General features: G+C 36.8%; 2 protein-coding genes across 6 annotated transcripts in view; one reads left to right on the forward strand and one right to left on the reverse strand.

The window, feature by feature from the left end:
* The window catches only part of jak2b (Janus kinase 2b), a 78,546-nt gene extending 61,115 nt beyond the window's left edge, over positions 1-17,431 (forward strand). The window contains exons 19-24 of one of the 5 annotated variants that reach the window (XR_015489927.1): positions 3,646-3,835; positions 7,397-7,521; positions 10,356-10,528; positions 12,358-13,543; positions 13,964-14,687; positions 16,842-17,431. Coding sequence is in view for 2 of the 5 variants with exons in the window: in NM_131087.1 (NP_571162.1) it covers positions 3,646-3,835; positions 7,397-7,521; positions 10,356-10,528; positions 12,358-12,475; positions 14,574-14,687; positions 16,842-16,976 (855 nt within the window). In the remaining 3 variants the exon portion in view is untranslated. 5 annotated transcript variants of the gene reach the window in all.
* The window catches only part of hip1rb (huntingtin interacting protein 1 related b), a 346,918-nt gene that overhangs the window by 13,727 nt on the left and 305,965 nt on the right, over positions 1-27,226 (reverse strand). The gene's annotated exons all lie outside the window — the stretch shown is intronic.

The following is a 27,226-nucleotide window of genomic DNA, read 5'->3' on the forward strand; positions in this document are numbered from 1 at the left end:
CCACCAATTTTTACTGCAAAATGTTCAGCACATGCGCGGATTCGGGAGACGTTCACGCAGAATGCATCTCTAAGCTCTTTGTCCGCGAAACGCAGCGCTCAGGAATGGTTTAAAACAGTTGTCATGTCAACTTGCTGCAGTAAACAAAGCCAAGTCCGTAATGCTTGCCCCGCCTTCGCACTCTTTTTATTGGCCCACCACTGCTCTAGCACTGAACGCGAATGATTAGTTAATATCAGCTGTCAATCACTCAGTGCCTTCTGGCTTGGGATGACAGAGAGAGTTACTACCGCGAAAAATTGTAAAGCGCTGAAGATGAGAATGAAGATAACACAACACTGACAGATTTTGTTTTAGAAACCATGGCATCTACAGTTACAAATAATGACTCGTCTTACTAGTGATCATGTGCTGAATGTTAAACCACCATCTACACTTTTCCAAGAGTAGAAGACTTCCATTGGCTTCAAGTCCGCTATAAAAAGTCTGTGGGATGGAGTTTTCAGGTAACTGTTTGCCACATCTAGCACGAGAGCTTCTCTTTAATCCTTCATATAATGGCCAGATGCTGTCCGCCGTGCAAGGGGCAGCAATATATCAAATTTAACACCACGTACACCATCGGCATCACAAACTGGCTTACACTGAGTAAACTAATATCGCTACTCATGAAAAGACAGTATTGCTATTAACATGACGTAACGTTATGCATGTAATAAGGTACAGTATATGTCAAAAGAATCAGTGCAATATCAGACAGCACTTGTGAGAACAACATTGTTATACCGTTAACACGTTAATTCAAGCAGTGCGTGCAGGGCCGGTGAGCGCTCCGTGTATGCTTTGGTCACTGAGTGTTGTTATAAAAATTTTTTTCTTGTGATAACAGGATTTCGTTGAGACATATTTTCCTCACGCTTGCATATAACGTTATATATGAATTTTTTTTGCGTGTTAGTTTGATTAGTGTTGATTTCAAATACAACAAATATGTTTGTATAAAACTTGTAATAACGGTGCTCATAATTGGTGGGTGCGACTAAATTTTGCCTGATGCGCCTAAATTTTTAAAGGGTCACGAAACACCAAAACACATTTTTTGAGCTGTTGACAGTCGTATATGTGTCCCACACTGCTAAAAACACTATTAGGACACCTATATTTCACTAAAAAGTGTAAATTGGTTGTTTTTGCGTTATTTCAAGCAAATTCGTACTTCCGGTTTGAAACGAATTTTTGAAGCTGCGTCATGGTCATGACATAATAGCCTGTATTCCAGCGTGCAGACTGGACTTCTGTGCCAGAGTGTGTCTTATTACGTCTAACAGTGTGTTGCATTAATGCATGAGTAAGGCTTGGTTCAAACCAATCAGCGCGCTCTATTGTGCAACTTCATTAATATTCATTACTGTCACCGTGTTTTCAGGACAGAGACGCCAAGTTGTGTTGGCAAAACAAGCGTGAAGTGTTGCTTTTATAGTTTGCTGCCGTTAAGTTTCGTTTTCATTTTCTCTCTGTGAGAGCTCAAAGTCACGTGTGGATTAACAGTGTACGCGACGCGCGACTACAATAACTTGCGTGTCTAAGGAGGATTATTGTTTACCTGAGAGCTGTTCTCATCTGCAAACACTGAGATCTGGATTCGCTTGTAGTATTCTCTTCATAAAGACGTGGCTCTAGTTGCTGGTGATTGTCCTGTCTCTACAGATTTGGTAAGTGAGCGACCAGTGCTCTTTGTTTATTCAGTTTGTTCGTATCTAACAAACTATTGCACAGAGTGTAAACACGTTAGCACCACAACCAAACTTTAACCTCGTGTAGGGTTTTTACCGCATTTAGTGACCGGAATAACACGCGCGGCTTTCTGACACTACCTGCCGTGTGCATCTAAGTTTCTGGGAAATGCGGAGGTTTTTTTTCTCTCATTCGCCGTGCGGTATCAAACATTGCATGAAAAATACACGCTTAGAGCAGATCCTCGAATCAAATATCTCGTGTGTCGCGAGGGGCATGAATGAATTCCCTGAATGAAAGAGCCAAACTGCAGTGAAAGTCCAACATTTAATAATTTGGCAAATAATTAGACTACAAATGTCCATGTAGGTTAAACACCATCACTTTCTCGTGTGTGTGTGTGTGTGTGTGTACGTGCGTGCGTGCGTGCGTGTGTGTGTGTATTTTGACTCTGAAACTCGCGCGTGCCCAAATAGACACTCCCACACCATCCCACTTTTCTTCCTCCGACACTCCCCCCTAAACAGAGCTGGACACGCCCACTTTTCTGACTTTTTCCAAAGTAGAGGTGTGAAAACACCCTGCTGAAACGAGGGGTTTCATGGCCCTTTAAAGTTAGGAGCACCGGTGCTACCAAGCAAAAAGGTTAATTTCGAGACCTGTTATATTGAACATACTGTTCTTATGTTTCTCAAAAAATGTTTGTAATACAGTTAACTAGTGCTGCACGATTCTAGCAAAAATGTTTTGCTTAAAGTCGAGATCACAATTTTCTCACAATTCTGTAAAAGTAAAATAAAGGTTAATGTGATTAGCCTATTATCATAGTTAATCCTCAAACATATGGTAAAACAACAATAATATTAAGCCTATGTGTCGGTCTACTGTTGCTTAAAATGCTAAATTTTGTATAGTCATAAGGTTGGACTTGAACAGACTTTCAATATGTCCTGTTTGATAATTCACAGTAAAATGATGACATCAGAATATCTGAAGAACTATTCATAATTCTAAAGTTGATTTATTATGTTTAAGACATGTGCTTGTCATCTGTTATTGACAACATTATTAGACCATTTGTTTTCACAGGTAAAATTAGACATTTGTCATTATCAGATTTGTAGCGTCCTGGTTAAAAGATGACTAAGTCTTTTACTGATGGTTCACGATTCATTTATTGGTCACACTCCATGGAATTAGTTCGCATTATTTCATCATGAATCACCGTAAGAACTAGAGAGAAAATAAACAAACACAAATTCATTCATTCATTCATTTTCTTGTCGGCTAAGTCCCTTTATTTATCCGGGGTCGCCACAGCGGAATGAACCGCCAACTTATCCAGCAAGTTTTTACGCAGCGGATGCCCTTCCAGCCGCAACCCATCTCTGGGAAACATCCACACACACATTCACACACTCATACACTACAGACAATTTAGCCTACCCAATTCACAGCAAGAAGGTCGCTGGTTCGAACCTCAGCTCAGTTGGCGTTTCTGTGTGGAGTTTGCATGTTCTCCCTGCGTTCGTGTGGGTTTTCTCCGGGTGCTCCGGTTTCCCCCACAGTCCAAAGACATGCGGTACAGGTGAATTGGGTAGGCTAAATTGTCCGTAGTGTATGAGTGTGTGTGTGGATGTTTCCCAGAGATGGGTTCCAGCTGTGAGGGCATCCACTGCATAGAAATATGCTGGATAAGTTGGCGGTTCATTCCGCTGTGGCGACCCCATATTAATAAAGGGACTAAGCCGACAAGAAAATGAATGAATGCTACAAAATTCCTTGTGTTCCGTCCTTTCAATTTAATTTCATGTCATCCCTAATGCATAATAAAAAACTCTTTGTGCCATCACTGATCACGGATGTTTGTTTGCTAATAAACTAAAGACCGTCATTTTATGTTGTTTCCAGGGTAATTTTGGCAGTGTGGAAATGTGCAGGTACGACCCTCTGCAGGACAACACCGGCGAGGTGGTGGCGGTGAAAAAGCTGCAGCACAGCACCACTGAGCACATCCGGGACTTTGAGCGGGAAATCGAGATCCTTAAATCCCTCCAGCATGAGAACATTGTGAAATATAAAGGCGTGTGCTACGGTGCAGGTATTTGTCTTTTTACGTCTTTTCACTTCCCATGTGCCGTCATCACACCCACACATTTCCACAGAACTTGAGTGTACATTTTTTAACAGTTTTGTGTGTCATGTTAAGGGCTGTTCTTTTAGTTGGACTGAATCTAAGTTCAATTTCCTGTTGTACACTAACTGACAAAAGTCTGGTTGCCTGTCTAACTTTTAGGAACAAGAAATAATAACTTGACTTCTTTGGTATCAGAAGTGGCTTCTATAAAAGGCAAAGGCCTCTAGATTACGCTTATTTGACCTAAACAAAAAATGATCATGTCTTGATTTTTAGTTATTTAATTAAGACAGTAAGGTCTGAACACTTCGCTTATACAAAAGTCTTGTCAATTAACAGACATAATGTACATTATAGAATATAAAGTCATGCTGCAGTGGAAACAGAATAATAATATTAGGTTTGACTCCCATGAGCTTGGAGGACTGCATCCATACATCTCTGCAATGACTCAAATCACTTATTAATAGTCATCTGGAATGGCAAAGAAAGCGTTCCTGCAGGACTCCCAGAGTTCATCAAGATTCTTTATTTTCATCTTCAATGCCTCCTCCATCTTATCCCAGACATGCCCAATAAGGTTCATGTCTGGTGACTGAGCTGGCCAGTCCAGGAGCACTTTGACCTTCTTTGCTTTCAGGAACTTTGATGTGGAGTCTGAAGTATGAGAAGGAGCGCTATATCCTGCTGAAGAATTTGCCCTCTCCTGTGGTTTGTAATGTAATGGGCAGCACAAATGTCTTGACACCTCAGACTGTTGATCCTGTTATCCACTCTGCAGGTCTCTCGCACATCCCCATACTGAATGTAACCCCAAACCATGATTTTTCCTTCACCGAACTTGACTGATATCTGTGAAAATCTTGGGTCCATGCGGGTTCCAAAAGGTCTTCTGCAGTATTTATGATGATTGGTATGCAGTTCTGAGGATTACAAGCATATATTTTGAATTGAAAGTTGAATTAAATTGAAAAAATCTTCACCTTATTCAGATTAATTTCAGGTAATTTGTCAGCCCATTCACTTTTTTGGGATATCCATATCTTCTACAGTATATTGGACTGTAGAATCCCCACTATCTCCATCGCTTTGCTTACTTGGGAACACCTCAGAAACTGACAATCTTCCTAGCAAGTATAAAACTCTTAATTTCCCTCACTATACTATACTAGGATATAATTTTAGTAAACGGGGAAACAAAATATTCCATTCATATTATAACCCCTGCACCAATCTCCTTAAAGAATGTATTACATTAAAATTTAAAATTACATTCTTCTGACCATCTTCACCAACAACTATAATCCGTTTTTTCAATATCTTATAACTATATATATATATATATATATATATATATATATATATATATTATTTTTTTTTTTTTTTAAACTGCCATGAACTTAACCCACACACAACATTTCTTTCTGTCATTATTAAAGTGTGTGTGTGTATCTGTGTTTGTGTGTACGCGTGAACTTTGTAACGATATTTTGTGTGACTCATCAATGCAACTGCACAACAAATACTCATTGGTAAAGTTCTTACTGTAGTATTTCTCATAAATGCTACGTGAGATCTTGTTCCTTTAAGTCTTTCCGTTGTCTGATGCAGCCGAGGGAAGTGATTAAGGAACGCAGAAAGGCTCGTACAAACGGTAGGCGGGGAGGACTCGCCTTAAAGGTGCAGTACGACAAAACAGCCCCCTGGTGGAAAAATTTATAAAAAATGATCTTGTAAAAGGTATAATGAAAAATCTGAAGGTTGTTTTGAGCTGAAACTTTAAATACTTATTCTAGAAACGCAAAACATTTATATTAAATCTAAAAAAAGTGGTAACCTAGATGCCCTTTAATGTTTTTTCTTATAATTTAATTTCCTCCTGTCTTCTCCTTTCCAAATTCAAAACTCGTAGACGATTTAGAGATGTACATTCAATGCCAATAACACTTACACACTAACACCTCACATAATTACATACATATATCTATTGTTTATTGTTAAACCTGCTCTGTGTACTTTGTTTTACTTTGAAAAGTAAGTAATAAAATGCAAAACAGATGAATTTAGGTGTTTGGAGACCCTGGTGATCAGGTTCTTCTTGGACCGCTTTTTTCTAATCATATTCGGATCTTCCTCCATTCAATCAGCAACTTATCGCATTTAGTCAAGTCCCTATTCTACATTTTATCCTATTTTTCTGCAATCCATTTCTTTTGAGAGTACATCATAAATGAAAGAACATTTCTGTCACTGAATACATTGTGAAATTTGACCTCAAAATGTCTTGAATCTGTCTAGACGCGCTTGAAATATTTCAAAGTCAGACAGGTTTTATGATGATTCTCAGTTCAGTTTTGGAGAGTGAAAAACAGCCCAGTGTTAAAGCCTGGTGATTACCTTGGTAATTGTTAGAGCACATGACGGATGAATGGTGTTTTTACAAATTGCACCAAATAAACCTCAAACAATGTCTCAAACAAACTTGAGTCCTTGTCAAGTTTTAGTATGAAAGTGCTCAAAGTAATCAGCCCTCCATGAAAACTTTTTGTTCTTTTTCAAATATTTGATGTTTATAAATGATTGATGTTTAACAGAGCAATCATTTTATTCACAGTATTTCCTATAATATTTTTTCTTCTGGAGAAAGTCTTATTTGTTTTATTTCGGCTAGAATAAAAGCAGTTTTTATTTTTTTTTTAACCATTTAAGGTCAAAATTATTAGGCCCCTTAAGCAATATTTTTTTCGATTGTCTACAGAACAAATCATAGTTATACACTGATCTACTAATTACCCTAACTTGCCTAATTAACCTATTTAAGCCTTTAAATGTCACTTTAAGCTGAATACTAGTATCTTCAAAAATTCCTAGTCAAATATTACGTACTGTCATCATGGTAAAGATAAACAAATCGGTTATTATGGTGGCTTGAGAAAGCCAACATACTGTAATACTACATAAACTTATTCTTCTTCTTCCGTCTTCTTGTTCTTCTTCTTCTTAGACTATTTTAAGAACGCATCTCCTCCAAGACAGTTTTAACTACGACCACCAAACTAACCTCAAACCTCCAAACTACACTGAATTAAGTTACTATATCTTTTCCAACTGATCCGACTTACAGTTTACAGAAAATTGACCCGGAAAATCCGAAAAAGCCCCATTGACTTAACATTGGACCAAAGTTTGTGACCTCATAACTTTGCGCCAGACTGTCATTCAGACTCAAAGTTGGGCTCATTTAATTCAGACCTTCAAACTGACAATCGCCTATCATCCTACTAACCACACCCTAGCAACAGCCCCATAGACCATTGTATTCAGGAGATCTAATAGTTCTGAATTCAACTGTACATTAACCAATGGTTTACCTCTGACCTTCTGTCACAGTCAGTACATAGAATGTAAAACTAATTTATAGTCAGTAAGTACTCTTTTGTTCCTCACTGATTTATAGCTCAGATTAATTGCAGTGTTTACCTGTTGTCTTTATTGTAAGCTTTGCATCATTTCCTGTTTTCTCAGGGAGGAGAAACCTACGGCTGGTTATGGAGTACCTGCCTTACGGAAGTCTACGAGACTATCTCAACAAAAACAGAGATCGGATTGACCACCAGAAACTTGTCCATTATGCGTCTCAGATATGCAAGGTAATGAAGACCTTTCCCCATAAAGGAACAATCCACTTTTAAAAATATATATTTTAATTTAAGTTTTTAGTGCTAAAACATGTCAGAAATTCAGGAGTATTGAGATAATATCCATCATTTATATAATTTGAATCCTGACCCCCACATGAAAAATTAAATATTAATACAATCAAATTGTAATTAAATACAATTTTAGAAGTAGTCTCATTTTAAAACTCCCCTTAGAGTTAAATGGTAGAGTTTAACCATATATCAATCCATTCAGCCGATCTCCAGGTCTGGCGGGAACACTTTTAGCTTAGCTTAGCATAAATCATTGAATCGAATTAGAACATTAGCATCTTGCTTAATTTCAAATAAAGAGTTTCCATAATTTTCCCATTTAAATCTTGGCCTCTCTGTAAATACATTGTCTTCAAAGACTGATGGAAATCTGCTATGTTTTGAGTTTAGGATCTAGATAGCCATGGAATGGCCCTTGATTATTATCCTATAATGAGAGCATAGTTTCTAGCCATATTGACATAGAAAATAGCAACCTTTCATTATTCCGTCAGTCTTAATACACAATATACAGGGTTCATACGGTCATGGAAAACCTGGAAAAGTCATGGAATTTTGACATGGCATTTTCCAGGCCTGGAAAAGCTTAGGAAAAATGGAAAAACACAAAGTTTTGGAAAAGTCATGGAAAACAGATATCTGTGTACTTAGTTAGTACTTAATTTAGGTTTTTTACTTTTTTGTCTTTGGCCATTTACATGCTCATACATTATTAGTGTAAGCATTATCTGACTCAATTTTACATGAATATAAATATAAATTAAAACTAAATAGATTGTTGCGTGTTTTACAATATGCTGTAGTAAATTTAACCATGCTTTGTTTTTCTTTTACCATGCATATGTAGACATTTCATTGAACATTAGGTTATGAAAATTTACTTGAAAGTCTTGGAAAAATCATGGAAAAGCGATGGAATTTTTGTAGTAAAAATGTGTATGAACCCTGAATATGAATAAAACAATAGTAAAGTTTTAAATAAGAAAATTATCAAAATGAAATCGAAATTTTTTTTTTTTTTATTGTAATTTTTTTTACTTTTTTGGAAAAAATGCTAATGGTCTAATCTGATTCTATGATCTATGCTAAGCTACGCTAAATGTTCCCTCAACTCATCTGTTTAGCTCTGTGGGAATTGTAAAGTAAGCCTATTTACAAAAGTGTTTCTCCTCAAGCTCAAGATGACTTGAATATTTAATATAATATATATAATTATTATAAGACAAAACAAAATTAAACAGTAACAGTCTTCTGTCTTAGCGCACTTACAACCCATTTCTTTATTTAACAGAATCTTTTTGTTTCTTTGTTTGTTTATTTCACAAAAAGAAACAGTTTAAAGTAATCAATGTTCCCCCATGTACGTACCCAGATTAGCCCAAAAGTTTTCATTGGTCGTCCCCTAGCTAGATGTTAAAGGCTATAGCAATAAAAATACACATTCAAACTATAAACAATACTCAAATGACCAACAAAAAACAATAACAACAATATCAAAAAGCCTAGTGTTCGCAATGTTGATTATTAAGAAGCCACATATAATGAAAATCATCTTTTGCAAGCATCTTTTGGACAGAACTGTGGGTAGGAATAGTGCATCCACTGTCATATTGGAGTGATATAAGTCACTTTTTCTGTTTCATGATGTTTAAATAGGATCCAAATCCCTACTAATTTGAGGCCCACTGCAATGTGAAGTAGGAGTACGGTTTTCCCGCACACCGAATTGATTGACATCCGCGTATATTTCTCCGTAGTAATGCATATAATCTTATCCACAAGACAGGACGTGTACAAAGCAACCAGGATTAAAAGATCTGTTCAGCGCTCTATGATCATCAATTATCATCAAATGTGATCAAGAATGAGTTTAACAAGTTTAAAACTTTTTTAAAACAGTGCATGTTTGTAATAAATAACAGCGATTTTACCATCTTTATAACCACAGCCGCATGTCAGTACAATTATAAATGAAGATGCTTCAATCTCACTTTGTGGACGTTAAATCAGTTTTATTTAGTACAATAACATAACGGATATCCACAGCAGTGAATATTAACATGTATCCTGTCACATCTGCTGTGCAAAAACAATGCAAAGTTAATTGCGCATGCTGTGTGTTCAAGTGTGAAGTTTGTAACAGCATTATGCCGAAAGGCTTAAATTAATTCTTTAACAAATACATCAAATAATCATTGGGGAAGTTCTTACTGTAGTATTTCTCACAAACCTTATGCGAGATCTCCTTCCTTCATGTCTGTCACTGTGCTGTTTATCTCACCCAGCCGAGGCAAAGACTGAGGCACACTATGACAGGCACGTGGGAACGGTGGGCAGGGGGAACAAGCATTAAAGGCACAGGCAACAAAAACAGCTTCATGATGTTCAAAACAAAAAAATCCAATATTCTGAAAGCTATAATAAATAATCTGATGGGTGTTTTAAGCTGAAACTTTGCAGACACATTCTGGACACAACTTAAATCTTGAAAAGGGAGTAAAATAGGTGCCCTTTACCTAAAGACACATGTTCTTTAACAAATTGTGGCATAAAATTTCACTGATGCGATGCTCTAAAAGAAAAACAAGAACTAGCTGCACCCCTAGTTTCTCTATGCAATTTAAATCTGTTGGAAGTCAGCCAGAGGGAGAGGAGCTAAACAATGCATACTCTTGTAAACTGCACAACCGTTTCCGAGTCTTTCCATATTTTTTAAATTGTCTTTTTCCGAGTACAGGTTTGACTCTCCTGAAATGCTCTTGTGTCTACAGGGCATGGAATACCTTGCGACGAAACGGTACATTCACCGAGACCTGGCCACACGAAACATCCTGGTGGAGAGCGAGTGCAGGGTGAAGATTGGAGACTTTGGCTTGACCAAGGTTTTACCTCAGGACAAAGAGTACTACAAGGTTAAGGAGCCTGGAGAGAGTCCCATCTTCTGGTGCGTTTTGCTTGTTTATCATTCAGCAGCAAGATTTGCATAGGAATGTCAGTCATTTAGGTTTAGAATGTGACCGAATGAGTACATTTCCAGAGCGCGGTGTTAAAACTCCCCAATCCTGCAGGTTTGCTTTATATACAGCGGGGGAAAGCATATTTCTAAAGGTGCTGTTGACTTGAAATTTTCCCTAGATGTTTGCAACAACCAAAGAAATCCATTCATGCATAGTAGACAAAACTAATTAGTTTACAAATTAAGTTGTGTAACTAAATTAAACGACGCAGGAAAAAGGGTATTGAACACATGAAGAAAGGAAGGTGTAGAAAGGCAGTGAAAGTCCAGACAGCAGCTGAAATCTCTCAGTAGTTCTTCAGCAACCCTCTGCCCTTCATCAGTGTAAATGAATATCAGCTGCTTCAGTCCAACATCTACATTAGCAGGAGGATGAAGATGAAAGCAAGTAAAGATGGAGATTTCAGCATGACAGTAATCCAAAATCAAGGAAGCTCTCAAATGCTTTCAGAGAAAGAAAGTGAAGCTGTAGACTGGCCCAGCCAATCACCTGACTTAAATCCAGAGCCGGCCCTCCCTATATACACACTAAGCGGTTGCTTAGCGCCCTGCCACCACTAGGGGCCCCCCACAACCGACTAGTCCTTTTGGAATTTATTTTTAAAAAAATACCTCAACCTATAATCTTTTATAGACTCTTCTATCTGTTTGCTTCACTGTAACACACATTGTTTTTTTCTATTTTTATTTTATTTATTTTTTTAACAACTTTTTTCTAGTTATTTGAGAATTGGTTTTTCTTTGTAGACCTTCCCAACACACAAACTTTACGCCTGTTTGGTATTATGTTAGTTAATTTTGACTTCATAACTTTATATAATAGTCTCCGCTGAGACATCGTAGTCAGAATTGCATTGCAATTTAGTTGTTTCGAAATTGTTAACCATTTTTATTACTTCCAGTCACAATTGTGTTAACAAATGTCCACCTCTTACATCTTCTAGATGTGCAAGCAGGAAGTAAACAGATCTTCTCATGTGACATTTTTCTTGCACAAAGTCAGCAACAACACTTTGAGCTTCCAGAAATAAGACAAAACACACTTTTACAACTGAGATCAGTGGGATTAAATGTCTCCATCATCTTTCCTGGTGCAATAACGCAGGGCATCTGAATCTTTGACTATTTTTAAAGTGATAGTTCCGTCAGAAATAAAAACTCTGTCATCATTTACTCAACTTTCACTTGTCACAAACCTGTTTTCCTACTGTAGAAGTCAGCGTTTACTGGTTTCAAATAAGTTTTCACAATACTGTAATTCGCTACCAATCGCTAATAATTTTTAAAATGTTCATTTCCCACTAACATTTGATTGCTGTTCAGAAAATGACTGTGAAGGTCATCTGTTCACCGAATTCAACACTTTTAACTGAGTTTACCCACAGATACAGGGACACTGAAGCATTTCAATGTCTCGTCGATCAGCAGGTTTGCCTATAAGCTGATATATGAGCGATCCGCTTATCGAACTCATCCTAACCCTTTCTCTTAACCACTGAAGTCAGTAAACAATATGTACATTTTTGGATGAACTGTCACTTTAAGAAATGTCTTGGGTTTAAATCTATCAGTTGTTTGTTCTTCATCCGTTCTTGTTTGTTTTAAACCAATTTAAAATGCTGACCCTCTAACATACTGTTGCTTTCCCGGTCATTTGACATGCTCCCTTTCTCCTCTTTTGTAATTCATGTCAGATGAAAGCGTCTGCTAAATGAATAGCTGTGAATGTAAATGAATGAACCATTGTGTTGTGGCAGGTATGCTCCTGAGTCTCTGACTGAGAGCAAGTTCTCGGTAGCGTCCGACGTCTGGAGTTTTGGAGTGGTTCTGTATGAACTCTTTACATACAGCGACAAGCTCTGTAGCCCACCGACGGTAAGAAATACTTTGTTTGTTTTTCATAGAGTCCAGTTTAAAATGCTGAGAGTATTACCCAGAGATAGGTTAGTTGATTTTAAATAGTTAGTTCCCCCAAAGATGAAAACTAATAGTTAATTTACTCACTCACAGGTCATCCAAAGTGTTCAGTAGGACATATTTAGAAGGATTTTTGAGCTGAATCCATGGTCCTTGGTGGTTCATATAATGGCAGTGAATGGTTACCCATTTTTCAGATTGAAGATAAACGCATACAGACGAGTCCAAATCAATTTCTGTGGATCCTGATGATAGATTGAGGTGTTACGAAGTTAAATAAGTAGAACAAATGCATAAAGTAGAACATTTAGGAACATTTTTAAGCTGAATCTGTGGTTCTTGGTGGTTCATATAATAGTAATGAATGGTTACCCATTTTTTAGTAAGAATATAAACACACGGACGAGTCCAAATCAATCGCAGTGGATCCTGATGATGAGTTCTTATGAAGTCAAATGAGTAGAAAATGAACAGAACAAATGAATAAAGTAAAACATTTAAGAAGATTTGAGCTGAATCTATGGTGTATATATAATGGCAGTTACTGGTTACCCAATTTTCAGATTGAAAATAAACGCTTACAGACGAGTTCAAGTCAATCCACCATGAATCTTGATGATAGACTGAGGTCTTATGAAGTTAAATAAGTAGAACAAATGCAAAAGTAGAACATTTAAGAAGATTTTTAAGCTGAATCTGTGGTTCTTGGTGGTTCATATATGGGGCAGTGAATGGTTACCCGTTTTTCAGATTGAAAATAGACACATACAGATGAGTCCAAATCAATTCCTGTGGATCCTGATGATAGACTAAGGTCTTATAAAGATAAATGAGTAGAACAAATGAGAAAAATAGATAATTTAAGAAGATTTTGAGGTGAATATGTGGTTCATATAATGGCAGTGAATGGTTACCCGTTTTTCAGATTGAAAATAAACACATACAGATGAGTTCAAATCAATTCCTGTGGATCTTGATGATAGACTAAGGTCTTACGAAGTTAAATGAGTAAAACAAATGAATAAAGTAGAACATTTCAGAAGATTTTAAGCTAAATCTTAGGCTCATATAATGGCAGTGAATGGTTACCCGTTTTTCAGATTGAAAATAAACACCTACAAATGAGTCCAAATCAATCCCTGTGGATCCTGATGGTAGACTGATCATTTAACTCAACGAGAGCTCAGTCTGTTTAAGAGTTTTAACATTATTTACAATGTTATTAGCTTTAATCCACAGCATTACCACACCTACAGTTTAAGCAGGCTTTGGATTAAAGCTAATGTTATTGTAAATATCTTTCAATTTCTTGCACATGAAAGTCATTTCACTTCATAAGATTCACTTCAAGGATTTATTTGTATCATTTGTAGGTTTCTTTTTTTATCTGAAAAACGGGTAACCATTCACTGCCATTATGTGAACCATCAGGGAGCATGAATTCAGCTCAAAATCTTTTTTTAATGTGCTACTGAATAAAGCCACCTATGTCTTCAATGGTCTGAGGGTAAAATTAACTGTAAATTAAAATGTTTAGGTGAACTGTACCTTTAAATTTGACTAGGTTGACACTATTATCTCATGCACTATGACAATAAATCCAAAAACGTCACGTCTGTTATAATTTAAGATGTAAAAACAGGCTTAAAAGTACGTTTATTTAACCAACTTGTTTATTTTTCAGTGTGGATGCAATCCTGCAAGCATAGCGGCTAAAAATGGGATATAAAAACGTCTACGGCTACATGTATTGACTTACGACATTTACAATCGAATGACATAAATGAAATATCAAAGTTTCAGCATCAGCTACATTTATCACATAGATCTAATGTAGTTATACACAGGTAAATGTCAATGTTAAATCTTATTTAGGAAGATGAAATTAACGTTTGTCTTCTACTCAGCCAACATACTCAGTTGAGTTTTCATTTAACCTCCTTTCTGAAATAGGCCTTTTTCTTGCTACATGTTTATTCTTTAAGTAGCTCAGAATGATTGGACTAGCACAATCACGGCAACTGTTGAATGAGAACTGCTGTGTTTGTGTATTCAGGTGTTTTTGAGTATGGTCGGAGGCGACAAGCAGGGACAAACGATAGTCTATCATCTCATCGAGCTGTTGAAAAGAGGAAACCGTTTACCACAACCCATGGGCTGTCCTACAGAGGTAACAGATCTCAGCAACACCACTTCAGCTTATCACCACCGCACAGAAGTAGCCAAGATCAGCTTTCTTCAGCGTTGAACATTTGTTTACTAATTCAAACAAAATTCAGCAAGTTTTGTCAAAAGTAATCCAAAAGTAGTAATTAGTAACTAGTAAGTAATTTATATAATTATTAATTAATTTGTGTAATTTATAAGTATACTGCTGACTACATTACTTCACGTAATATATTGATTTGTTTGTTTATTTTTCTGTATATGAGCACCAAAATATATTTTATGCAGTGATAACTGTTCAGCAAGGACATAGTAAATCAATCAGAAGTTGTTGTTTTTTTAATTTCAGTAAGTTTTTAGAAAAAAAAGGTAGAAAAAAAGTTTTTGTAATTGATAGCTTTCTTCTTTTTTTTAGGCTTAGTCAGATTATAGAAAACAGAAAAGTATAGCCGGTAGCTAACTCTCTGCACCTCTCACATAGTCACTCACTGAAGCTCAGCAGGGCTGCGCCCGGTCAGTACCTGGATGGGAGACCACATGGGAAAAGCTAGGTTGCTGCCAGAAGTGGTGTTAGTGAGGCCAGCAGAGGGCGCCCAACCTGTTTTCTGTGTGGCTCCTAATGCCCCAGTATAGTGAAGAGGACCCTATACTGCTCCGTGAGCACCGTCTTTCAGATGAGACGTTAAACCGAGGTCGTTAAAAATCCCAGGATGTCCTTTGAAAAAAAGAGTAGGGGTTTAAACCCAGCATCCTGGCCAAATTTGCCCACTGGCCTCTGTCCATCATGGCCTCCTAACCCTTCCCATATCATAATTGGCTTCATGACTCTGTCTCCTCTCCACCAATCAGCTAGTGTGTGGTGTGCAGTCTGGTGCAAAATGGCTGCCATTGCGTTATCCAGGTGGATGCTGCACACTGGTAGTGGATGAGGAGATTCCCCCCCAATGTGTAAAGTGCTTTGAGAGCCCAGAAAATATATAATGTAAAGAATTAATATTATTATTATCATATATAAAAATAGGGGCGAGGCAGTGGCGCAGTAGGTAGTGCTGTCGCCTCACAGCAAGAAGGTCGCTGGTTCGAACCTCTGCTCAGTTGGAACCTCTGCTCTGCTCGGTTGTTTCTGTGTGGAGTTTGCATGTTCTCCCTGCCTTCACGTGGGTTTCCTCCGGGTGCTCCGTTTTCCACCACAGTCCAAAGACATGTGGTACAGGTGAATTGGGTAGGCTAAATTGTCTGTAGTGTATGAGTGTGTGTGTGTGTGTGAATATGTGTGTGTGTGTGTGTTTCCCAGAGATGGGTTGCGGCTGGAAGGGCATCCGCTGCGTAAAAACTTGCTGGATAAGTTGGCGGTTCATTCCGCTGTGGCGACCCCAGATTAATAAAGGGACTAAGCCGACAAGAAAATAAATGAATGATATATAAAAATATATAATTAAAAAATATGCTAATTAAAAAATGCAATAAAATGTTTATATATATATATGGAAAGATTTCATTAATTTAAAGTTAAATCAACTGAGGTGATAAAGTTTTTTTCTATGCAGTGCATCTGAATGAAATATATTCAATTACAAGCATAGATATATAGATGAGAAATATCACACTTGTAGCAGTGCGATATGGCGGTATATCGGGACTGGTGGGAGCCGTACGTTGGCACGAGGCCACAGTTTGAGTGCCTTACTCCCGATTCACATGTGTCTTCAGCATCAACGCTTGACAGAGTGCATTGCGTGTCTGAAGTTGGGGCTGATACAATCGTCATAGCAGTCTCAGCCAATGAAATTAGTCTGCAACTACTGTCTGATCTGGTGTATTTGCATAAAGCATTCTGATTGGCTGAAGCTACCGTTGGCATTCGAAAAGATGAGAAATTCTCAACTTCTGCAGCAAGCAAAAATCCTTTGTATCAGGAACTACTTTCTTCCGCATTTACAGCTTTAAATGATCAGCTTTACATCTTCATATTAGTTTTATAGCTCCTAAACGCAAAATTTGTCACTGTTTTAGTGCACACTATCTTATAGATATCCTAAAAATGAACAATACTGATAGTAACATTTTGAACATTTTAGTTTAATTTCATCGGACCTTTAATAGCAGGTCAATTTTTGGTATTTAATTGTTTAAAAACTCTCTTTTTGACTTCCTCTAGATGTTCGAGATCATGCAGGAATGCTGGGACAACGATCCTAGTCTTCGGCCAAATTTCAAAGAGCTTGCTCTCCGCGTAGACCTGATCCGGGACAGCAGCGATGCAGACCGATATACCCAAGTGCCTGAGTTTTAAAGAAAGTCTGTCCGCTGTCTTCACATGTCTCTCTGACCCCCAGGACGCAATCGCTGCTTCTTCTGTCAGGACAATGAAGGTCATTTTTTATCAAGAACGGGTTTCTGTTATGCTAGCAGTGCTGGCGCGCAGCCCTCTATCAGCGATGGTATGAATGAAACTGTCTTTTCTTGAGGAATGCAATTGCAAGAGCTGTGCATTTTTACATCCACGTGTTTTGTATGTACATATATATAAAAGATGATTTTATAATTTTATAAAAAGCCGAAATGAGCCGCTGTTTGGCGGCAGTGTCGTGTAAATTAAGATTGAAAAGAATATATGTAATTGTTTGTAAGTTGTTTGTCGCGACGCAAGTGGTGTCTGATTGATAAAGATCTTGCTGTTGTAAGTCGGTTTTCTTTGAATAAAATATGCTGATGCGTTTCAGTCATCATAAAAAAACCAAAAAGAAACTATTTTGATGGTAATTTTCTGCATTTATCTCTTTGTTGCGTGTAATGTTCTCCCTTAAGATGAATGTTCACTTTTAAAGAGCACCAATTTTACCACTTTTACAAGGTGTAATGCTGTGTTCACACCAGACACGGAACGCGTGGATAAATTGCGCTATTCGCGCGTAAATAGCCGCGTGAACATTTGAGTTTACTCGCTTCATTCGCGCGTCAAATTTACTTCAGAACAGACGTGGATTCGCGTGATGGGCAGGGCTTCTGTCTTCCCGGTGACTGTAGCTTTGTTGCTAAATGGCTAACATGGATTTTATGAAGAAAATAACAGTGTTTATGTACTTTATGAAGGCTGAAAAACAGCGTCGATACGTTTAGGACCATGTCTGAGTCCACTACATGCTTTCAAAGGTGCATCCAGCTTTGTGAGCTCATAAACTCCGCCAGAAACTGAACCTGGATCACGGAGGCTTTCAACGGTGCTTGTGACTGAACCAAGCCCAGTTTGATGACTTGTTGTCGGTGTCGCCTGGAGGATTTCCCCCGGGACACCATCAACTGGTTCTACGTCACAATCACACCCCACAAGAGCAAGCTTCTGATTGGTTAACGCGGCGCGAATGTCCGCTAAAGTTCAGATTTTCGAATTCGAGAGATTTGCGCGAAACGCTCGTTAAGCGCGTCAAACGCGCAAAACGCTCAATTCGCCTCGTGCGTATCGCGCTATTCGCACCGCGCCATTTGCATCATTCCCGCCGCGCGTATCGCGCCGCAGGATTTCTATTCGCGCGTTTGCATTGACTTAACATGTAAATCACTCGCGCGTGCTGCGTCTGGTGTGAACTCAGCATAAGACTTTGGTGTCTTCAGAATGTGTCTGTAACGCCCCATTCACACAGGGCTTCAGCGTCAAAGCTTGACTGAAGGCGTGTCTTGAAGTTGGGGCTGACGCGATCGTCATAGCAGTGTCAGCCAATGAAATTCAGTCAGCAATAGGCCACTGTCTAGCTTCAATCCCAAGTTCTGCAGCGAGCAATGCCTCTAAAGCGTCATTTTTTTAATTACGAAATTTATAATTTTACATCACTTTTCTGCATGGATGGATACTGTACGTGATCGCACGGGCATTCCTGACAAAAAGCTTGTGTTTGTGTGTACAGAAATGTACTATTCACCCTCCCTGTTAAATTTGATCTAATCATGTCCTGAAACACAGCTCCTCTCCTGCTTTCACTTCTCATACTGACGGAGGGAGCGATTCGTTTGTGAATGAATCTCCGTTATGAACGACTCCTTCACTAGCCGACAATAATACAAGTTTCTGGCAGCGCAGCATCTCGTTGTCATATTTCTTTTGCATTGTTTGCTGATTTTATTCAACAAAACTAGCATAAGCCGAGTGTTTAGTGCGAGTTGGTGCTACTTTCCCTTATGGCGAATCATAAGAGACTATCATCATCAATAACGTTGCCTGTTAAGCACAAAGGTTCATAACATACAAAAACGTGAAAAACTAAACTTTACCTATGAAATGTTCTGCCTTTGTGCTTTGTTTTCTTTGTTTGCTCATTACTACAACCGTAGACAGCGCTAAAGTCGCATCTTCACGTAATATCACTGTCTTGACTAGTGCAGTTGAATGACATTTGTCCTGGGAGCACTGTACCAATGTGGTGGCGCTATTGACGCATGCTCAGGGTCCCTATGCGATATCTAGTGTATATATCTATGCTATTCTACAGTTGTGCCCCCAGTTAACTCAAGTGTGGTCAATTAGCCAATCAGAAACTTCCAAAATCTTGACACCATCATCTGAGCTTCTTCAGAGGCATAATAATCTTACTGTATGTAAATTTTGACTTTCAAGAAAAGTTATAACAATTTCTCCAAAAATCTCTCATTATTCTGCTATTAAGCATAACAGAAACAAATTTGATAATCCGAATTTTACCTAAAAGAGAAAAAGTTTAGTCACATTAACATCTGACTTTTTTTTTTAAATGGTTATGCGCCTTTTTATACAGTGTATGTAAACTTCTGGTTTCAACTGTATAGCATATAAACTTTAGTAGGGTTCAAAAACACTAGTATTTAGTATAAATAATTCATATTTTGATACGTGAGCTGAGCTCTCTGAAATGGTAAGCACGGGATTGTTGGATGTCGAAAGCAGGTAATGCAACATCTCTGCTGCCTTAAAATTGACCATAATGAATTGTGGGTGACTGAAAGAAAATATAGTACACCTGATACATTCTTCAAAACGGGCTGAATGAGTGATTGAAAATGAAGACTGTCTGCCAGGGACCCTTCAGATCAGGGATGTCCAAACTCGGTCCTGGAGGGTCAGTGACCTGCATATTTTAGTTCCAACCCAAATGAAAAACACGTCAACCAGCTAGTCAAGCTTTTTCTAGGTATACTAAAAACGTCCAGGTAGATGTGTTGAAGGAAGTTGGAGCTGAACTGTGCAGGACACCAAAACCGAGTTGGACACCCCTGCCTCAGACTGAGGCAGTAGTTCCCTAAATCTTTACTGCTTGAGCTTTAATTCACGGTTTACAGGCAGAACACAAATTATTTTGTCGTCACGCCGCCATCTTGTGGTGTGATTGATGTACGCACTTAAGTCAGGACATTTCAACTTGGATATTAAACACTCTCTCGGGCACAATCACATATAAACGATGGTTTCTGTGTAGGTTAATATAAGTACGCTTTAAATCTACATAGTATGTCATACAGAAGTATTTTTGAGTATGGGATAAATAGCCTACTTGGCTCACAACTTTCCTTCCTTAAAAAGTGGTATGAGGAACGAGGAAGACCACGTGTGGTGAACTGTGCGTCAATCAAATACATAAATAGGGATTTGATGATTTTCCTTTTTAAAACGTATCTAGTTACATACCAAGACAAACGAAAATAAAAAAGGTGCTATATTCTGTAATATATGGCTAACTTTACTTTCATTCTGACCGCTGTGGTAGCCTAATTAACAGAACTAAATTCACAATGATATTACTCCGCGTGAACTTAACTTTTACTGTACACCACACTGCTTTAATGCCAACCGCAGACATCTTTGGCTAAAAGGGAGCTGAATGGAGTGAGGAACTAGTTAAAAATGCTTGACTCTGCAGTGTTCATGTTATATCAGGTAAGTTCACGCTATGCTGAATCATACACATTACTCAATTTTAATTGCAGCAATGATTTCCACAAAAACAGTTAAATATGATGAATGCTGGATGCTTGGCCATTTCGTCTTATCCAATATCCATTGGTAGGGTGCTATCAGACGAACGGCGCTCACTTTAACGTTAATTTTGCTGAATCACTGAGCTTATCACTGGGTGACAAGCGGTTATAATATGCTGAAAGCATTATGTAAATAATATATATTTATAATATGTAATCAATATAACTTATTTCTAAGACAACAACAAACTCCCAATGCCAATGCTTGCTGTGCGCATAAGGTAAGAGATGACAGCTGTCTGCTATCTGGGGCTGCTTAGTGATCATAAATGTATTGTTTTCACTTCTGCACTATGGAAACACTGTGATTCATTCGGCAACTGTTTGATATGTGAATATAATTAAGTAAAAAGAACGCTAGAACTGTATGAGCACCGGCAAGAGCTTTCATTTGAGCTATAACTTGTACATCTGTCATCAATGAACCATATGAATACGAACCAATGTAAAATACCCAGCTCGGGTATGCCAAATACTGTGTATTTAAGTGTAAATAACTTTTGTACAGTAGAATAAAAAACAAAGTGATGCATATGTGCATAAAATATAGATTCTACACTTTTAAACGAAACCAATTACGGGGGTCTGGAGCAATGCTAGCCCTTTAAATCTTAAAGCGAAAGTGGATGACGTCACGGACCCTGTACCGGGTCCGCGGAGTTTAACCGGTTAGAAGATTCAGAATTTTATATGTTGTGTTGAAAGGACACACGGAGCTGTGGAATGGTGACAGTGCGGGTGTCAAACATAGACTTGACATTATCCTCTTACCACTGGCTGCTACTGGTTTCCATCACACCAACTTGCCCTCCAAACTGGAAGCTTCTGAAATAATTCTGACCTTTGTACAGAGCTTTATTTTATGACAATTAAAGCGGTCCCACTTTATATTAAGTGTCCTTAACTACTATGTACTTACATTAAAAAATAAATACAATGTACTTACTGTGTTTATAATGTATTTGAGAACACTTGTGGTGCTTTTGAGTTGGGATAGAGGTTGGGTTATGGATAGATTTTGTTGGCATGGGTAGGTTTAAGGGTGGGTTATTGTGTAAGGGGAAGTCAACAGTGTATTTACAAATGTAATTACAAAAAGTAATTACAGATGTAATTACATACATGTATTTAATCAAGCATAAGTACACAGTAAATACATGTATTTACACAATAAGTACATTGTAACAAACTTCATTAATTCCTGTGTAAGTACATATTAGTTAAGGACACTTACTATAAAGTGAGACCACATAATGTTTAGTGAAAACATTGTTTCTTATTTTGAGTAGCTTGAGAACAGGTACACACAAATCAGGTGATTCCTTATTATGTATTTCGATTCACTTTGCTTGTAAAATCTTGCGCTGTGTTGTTGTGCTTCTGTGTTTACATCTGCGCATTTAGATTGTGAGCCTGAATTGAAACCAGCTCAGTTTGCTGATTTCACATTTTGTAATTAATATTATTTATTACATCGTGTTGTTTATTCCATCCCATATTAGCATATTATCTTCCACAATGTTGAGTTTTGCATTTAGCATCACAGTCCTGTTGGCCACAGTTTTATGCTGACTACTGACCGTGTTTTATATCTGTAGTCTAGTGCATCATGTACTCCAAATGAAGTGTAATTACAGTTACAATTACAGTATATGACATCTCACCACTCACCACCTGACAAAAGTCTTGTCACCTATCCAAGTTTTAGGAACACCAAATAATAACTTGACTTCTAGTTGATCATTTGGTATCTGAAGTGGCTCATATGAAAGGCAAAGGCCTCTAGATGACGCTTATTTTACCAAAATGAAATATGATCATGCCTTGATTTTTAATTATTAAATTAGGACAGTAAAGTCTGACTTTGCTTAGACAAGACTTGTCACTTAACAGAAATAATGTACAGTGTAGAATATAAAGTCATGCTGCAGTGGAAAAACAATGAAAATTGCTCACTAAAAAATGTTGAGTTAAACATATTTGGTTCATTGTTGGGTTATTTTTAACCTTTCTTAGGTTATTTATTAATGACTCAACCAGTTGGGTTAAATATTTGGTGCTTTGTTGGGTGATTTATAACCTTTATTTAGTTATTTATATTATAACTCAAACAGTTGGGTTAAAATTTCAACAGTCAGCTGATTTAACTGACACAGAACAGCTCTACACTCTAAAAAATGTTGAGTTAAAAATATTTGGTGCATTGTTGGGTTATTTTTAACCGGTTATTTATTAATAACTCAACCAGTTGGGTTAAATATTTGGTGCATTGTTGGGTTATTTTTAACCGGTTATTTATTAATAACTCAACCAGTTGGGTTAAATATTTGAATTTCAACAGTCAGCTGATTTAACTGACACAAAACAGCTGCATTAATATGCTATATTAACATTATAATGTGGTTAAAGTGTGTACATTGTGGACACTGAGTGAAGCCTGCTGCAGCTGCTGGACAGCCTCTACAGCACACAGAGCTCCATATTCTGCTCCATCAACACAGGATATTCTGCTTTTCACAGTTTATAACTCTCTGTACTTTCTTCTGTTTCTTCGTTGTTTGTTATTCTTGTTTTGTTTTAACAGAAGTATAATTATAAAATTAATTGTATACTAATAGAAGCAATAGTGATACAGGAATGAAAAAAATAACATTTCATCAAATTAACCCAATGCATTGGGTTAAAATTTTATAACCCAATGCATTGGGTTAAAATATAACCCATAGTTGGGTTATATGTTGGGATATTTTTAATCCAACTATTTTAACAGTGTATTATTATGCGTGCATAATTTTGTTTTTCTATTTTAAAATTTAAGCTCTAGCACAATAATATATATATATATATATATATATATATATATATATATATATTTTTTTTTTTTTTTTTTTAATCTAATTACCTCTCCGTGTTGTGCTTTTTTTATATCCGTTTCACCAGCACTCTTATATTGATGATACAAACGCGCACTTCATAGACCATCTATAATGGATAAAACACTTTCTCTACCTCACGTGTTCATCTCTACAGTTTGTTTTCTTTGAAGAAATGATACACATATTTGGGATATCCGGCCATCATTCTCACCTTTAGGACACAGCGGAGACATTTATTTATTTACACAGCCATAAGTATCAAATTAATAGTAGAAATAGTAATACCAGAGTGGAAAAATAACATTTAATCAAAATAACCCAATGCATTGGGTTAAAATATCCCATAGTTGGGAAGGTGCTATAATAACCTATAGTTGGGTTATATGTTGGGGTGTTTTTAACACAACTGTTTTAACAGAGCGTGTCTGACTCCCATGAGCCTGGAGGACTGCATCCATTCATCTCTGCAATGACTCAAATCACTTTTTAATAAAGTCATCTGGAATGTCAAAGAAAGCGTTCCTGCAGGACTCCCAGAGTTCATCAAGATTCTTTGGATTCATCTTCAATGCCTCCTCCTTCATCTCACCCCGGACATGCTCAATAATATTCATTTCTGGTGACTGGGCTGGCCAATCCTGGAGCACCTTGACCTTCTTTGCTTTCAGGAGCTTTGATTTGGAGGCTGAAATATGAGAAGGAGCGCTATCCTGCTGAAGAATTTGCCCTCTCCTGTGGTTTGTAATGTTGAAGGCTGTTGATGTTGCCATCCACTCTGCAGATCTCTCGCACGCCCCCATACTGAATGTAACCCCAAACCATGACTTTTCCTTCACCAAACTTGACTGATTTCTGTGAGAATCTTGGGTTCATGTTGGTTCCAGTAGGTCTTCTGCAGTATTTGCGATGATTGGGATGCAGTTCAACAGATGATTCATCTGAAAAAAATCGACCTTCTGCCACTAAATGATCAACTAAAAGTCAAGATATTATTTGTTGGTCTTAAAACTGAGACTGATGACAAGACATTAGTCATGTAGTGTTTAGAAATGCTTAGAGATTGAAACAAGTTGAACATGTTTTCATAAATATAAAAAAATCTGGCAGGAAGTTACTCAGTCTATCTTGTAATTGACTCACATTTTAGAGGTTAAAAGGGTGTGCGATAACATTCTTTTAGAGTTTATGGAGCAGGTTAAGACAGTTTATGAACACTTACCTTTTGTGTGATTTACCCAGGTTAGTTTTGTAAATGTAAAACTAAAATGAGAAAAAAAAGACAAAAACTAGGAATGAGAAAAGATGCTGTTAATACGAGATATTATATGACATTATAACAAAATATGTCCTTATTATGAGAAAATATGTTGTTATTACGCAAAAAAAAAAAAGTTTTCATAATTGCGAAATAACAAGAAAAACGATGTCGTTACAGCAACAAAGGTTGTTTGAGAAATGAGAAACGATCTTGTTATTGTGAGAAACTATGTCGTAATAACGAGAAAAGATGACGTTAAAACAAGATAATTGTCATTATTACAAGAAAAGATGTCATTATTATAAGATATTATGACCCCATAACAAGAAAAAAATTAATAATTATGTCATTATCATGAGACAATATGTCATTATACAGAGATGATTATTGTTATTGTGAGAAAAGTTGTCATTATTATGAGAAAATATGTTGTTATGATGAGAAATTGTGTCATTATAATGAGATAATTGTTATTATGAGAAAAAAATCTCGTTATTACAAGAAACAAATGTCATTATAACAAGTTAATTATGACAATGATGAAAATGATGACGTTTGACAAAAAGATGTCATTATTACGAGAAAATATGTCGTTATAACAAGAAAAGATGTCTTTATAACGAGATAGTTATGTCGTAATTACAAGAAAAGATGTATTATTACGAGAAAATATGTCATTATAACGAGAAAAGATGTCGTTATAACGAGAAAATATATCATAATTACAAGAAAAGATGTCGTTATAACGAGAAAATATGTCATTATTACAAGAAAAGATGTCGTTATAACAAGAAAATGTGTCATAATTAAAAGAAAAGATGTCATTATTACGAGAAAATATGTCATTATAACAAGAAAAGATGTCGTTATAACGAGATAATTATGTCGTAATTACAAGATTTAATTATTACGAGAAAATATGTCGTTATAACAAGAAAAGATGTCGTTATAACGAGATAATTATGTCGTAATTACAAGAAAAGATGTGAATATTACGAGAAAATATGTCGTTATAACAAGAAAAGATGTCATTATAATGAGATAATTAAGTCGTAATCACAAGAAAAGATGTCATTATTACGAGAAAATATGTCGTTACAACAAGAAAAGATGTTATAACGAGATAATTATGTCTTAATTACATGAAAAGATGTCGTTATTATGAGAAAAGACGTTTTTATAATAAGATAATTGTTTTTTACAAGAAAGTATGTCATTATTAAGAGAAAAGATCTTGCTATTATGAGAAAATTTGCCATTGTAATGAGAAAAGATATTGATATAATGAGATAATTATGTTGTTATTACCAAGAAAAGATCTCATTATTACAACATTATTGGAAGGAAAAAATTATGTGTGCATGCCAGCAATGCGTCACCATAAAAACATTTTCGTTAACTGAAATAAAACAAATAATTTACAAGAAACAAAAAACTAACTTAGCAATAAAAACCTGTGAATGGTTTAATGAGTAGTATAATAGAATATAGAATAGATTATAGAATAGAATAATCTAGATGTGTTACAGACAAGCATCAGTCAAGTGCAAGGTTATATAGAAACACTGTATAACATAAAACATGTTAGAACTTTCTTGATCTGCTAAAAAATGTAAGCTAGTCATATTTAACTGCATGATTTAATTGTGAATATGTCTTAATTCTTCATCATTTGTACAGTTATTCATTTATGTTGCATTTGCCTGGTGTCTGTAAGTCACTGTATTTACTTGGATTTACTGTTTTTACACATGTGTGTGTGCACAAGAGCTTATCTAAGCTGTGCAAATATTAAACTTTGCTTTGGTCGACCCTGGATGCATTCAGGTAACTCAAACAAGAATTACTAGAAGTCAATCTGATCATATAAAAGCTAAACGTGTTCACAAAATAAAAACTAAGCCAAAAATAAACATTAATGAAACGATCTGAAACAAAGAAATTTACAGAAAATACAAAAAGTAAAACGTATTAAGATATTTCAGAGGCAGCACTGTGGCTCAGTGGGTAGCCTCACAGCAAGAAGGTCACTGGTTCGAGTCCTGGCTGGGTCAGTTGGCATTTCTGTGTGGAGTTTGCATGCTCTCCCCTTGTTGGTTTGGGTTTCCTCCGGGTGCTCTGGTTTCCCCCACAGTCCAAACACATGCGCTATAGGTAAATTGGGTAAGCTAAAATAGCATGTGAGTGTGTATGGATGTTTCCCAGTACTGGGTTGTGGCTGGAAGGGCGTCTGCTGCGTAAAACATATGCTGGATAAGTTGGTGGTTCATTCCACTGTGGCACCCCTTGATGAATAAAGGGACTAAGCTGAAGGGAAATGAAAGAGTGAATATATTTCATCATAAATAAATCTGCTATAAGGGTATTTCAGTCTTGCCTTGTCCTTCAATAGATCTATTAGCTTTA

This window comes from Danio rerio, chromosome 5 (genome assembly GCF_052040795.2).
Source record: "Danio rerio strain M-AB ecotype USA chromosome 5, GRCz13ab, whole genome shotgun sequence".
Classification (NCBI taxonomy): domain Eukaryota; kingdom Metazoa; phylum Chordata; class Actinopteri; order Cypriniformes; family Danionidae; genus Danio; species Danio rerio.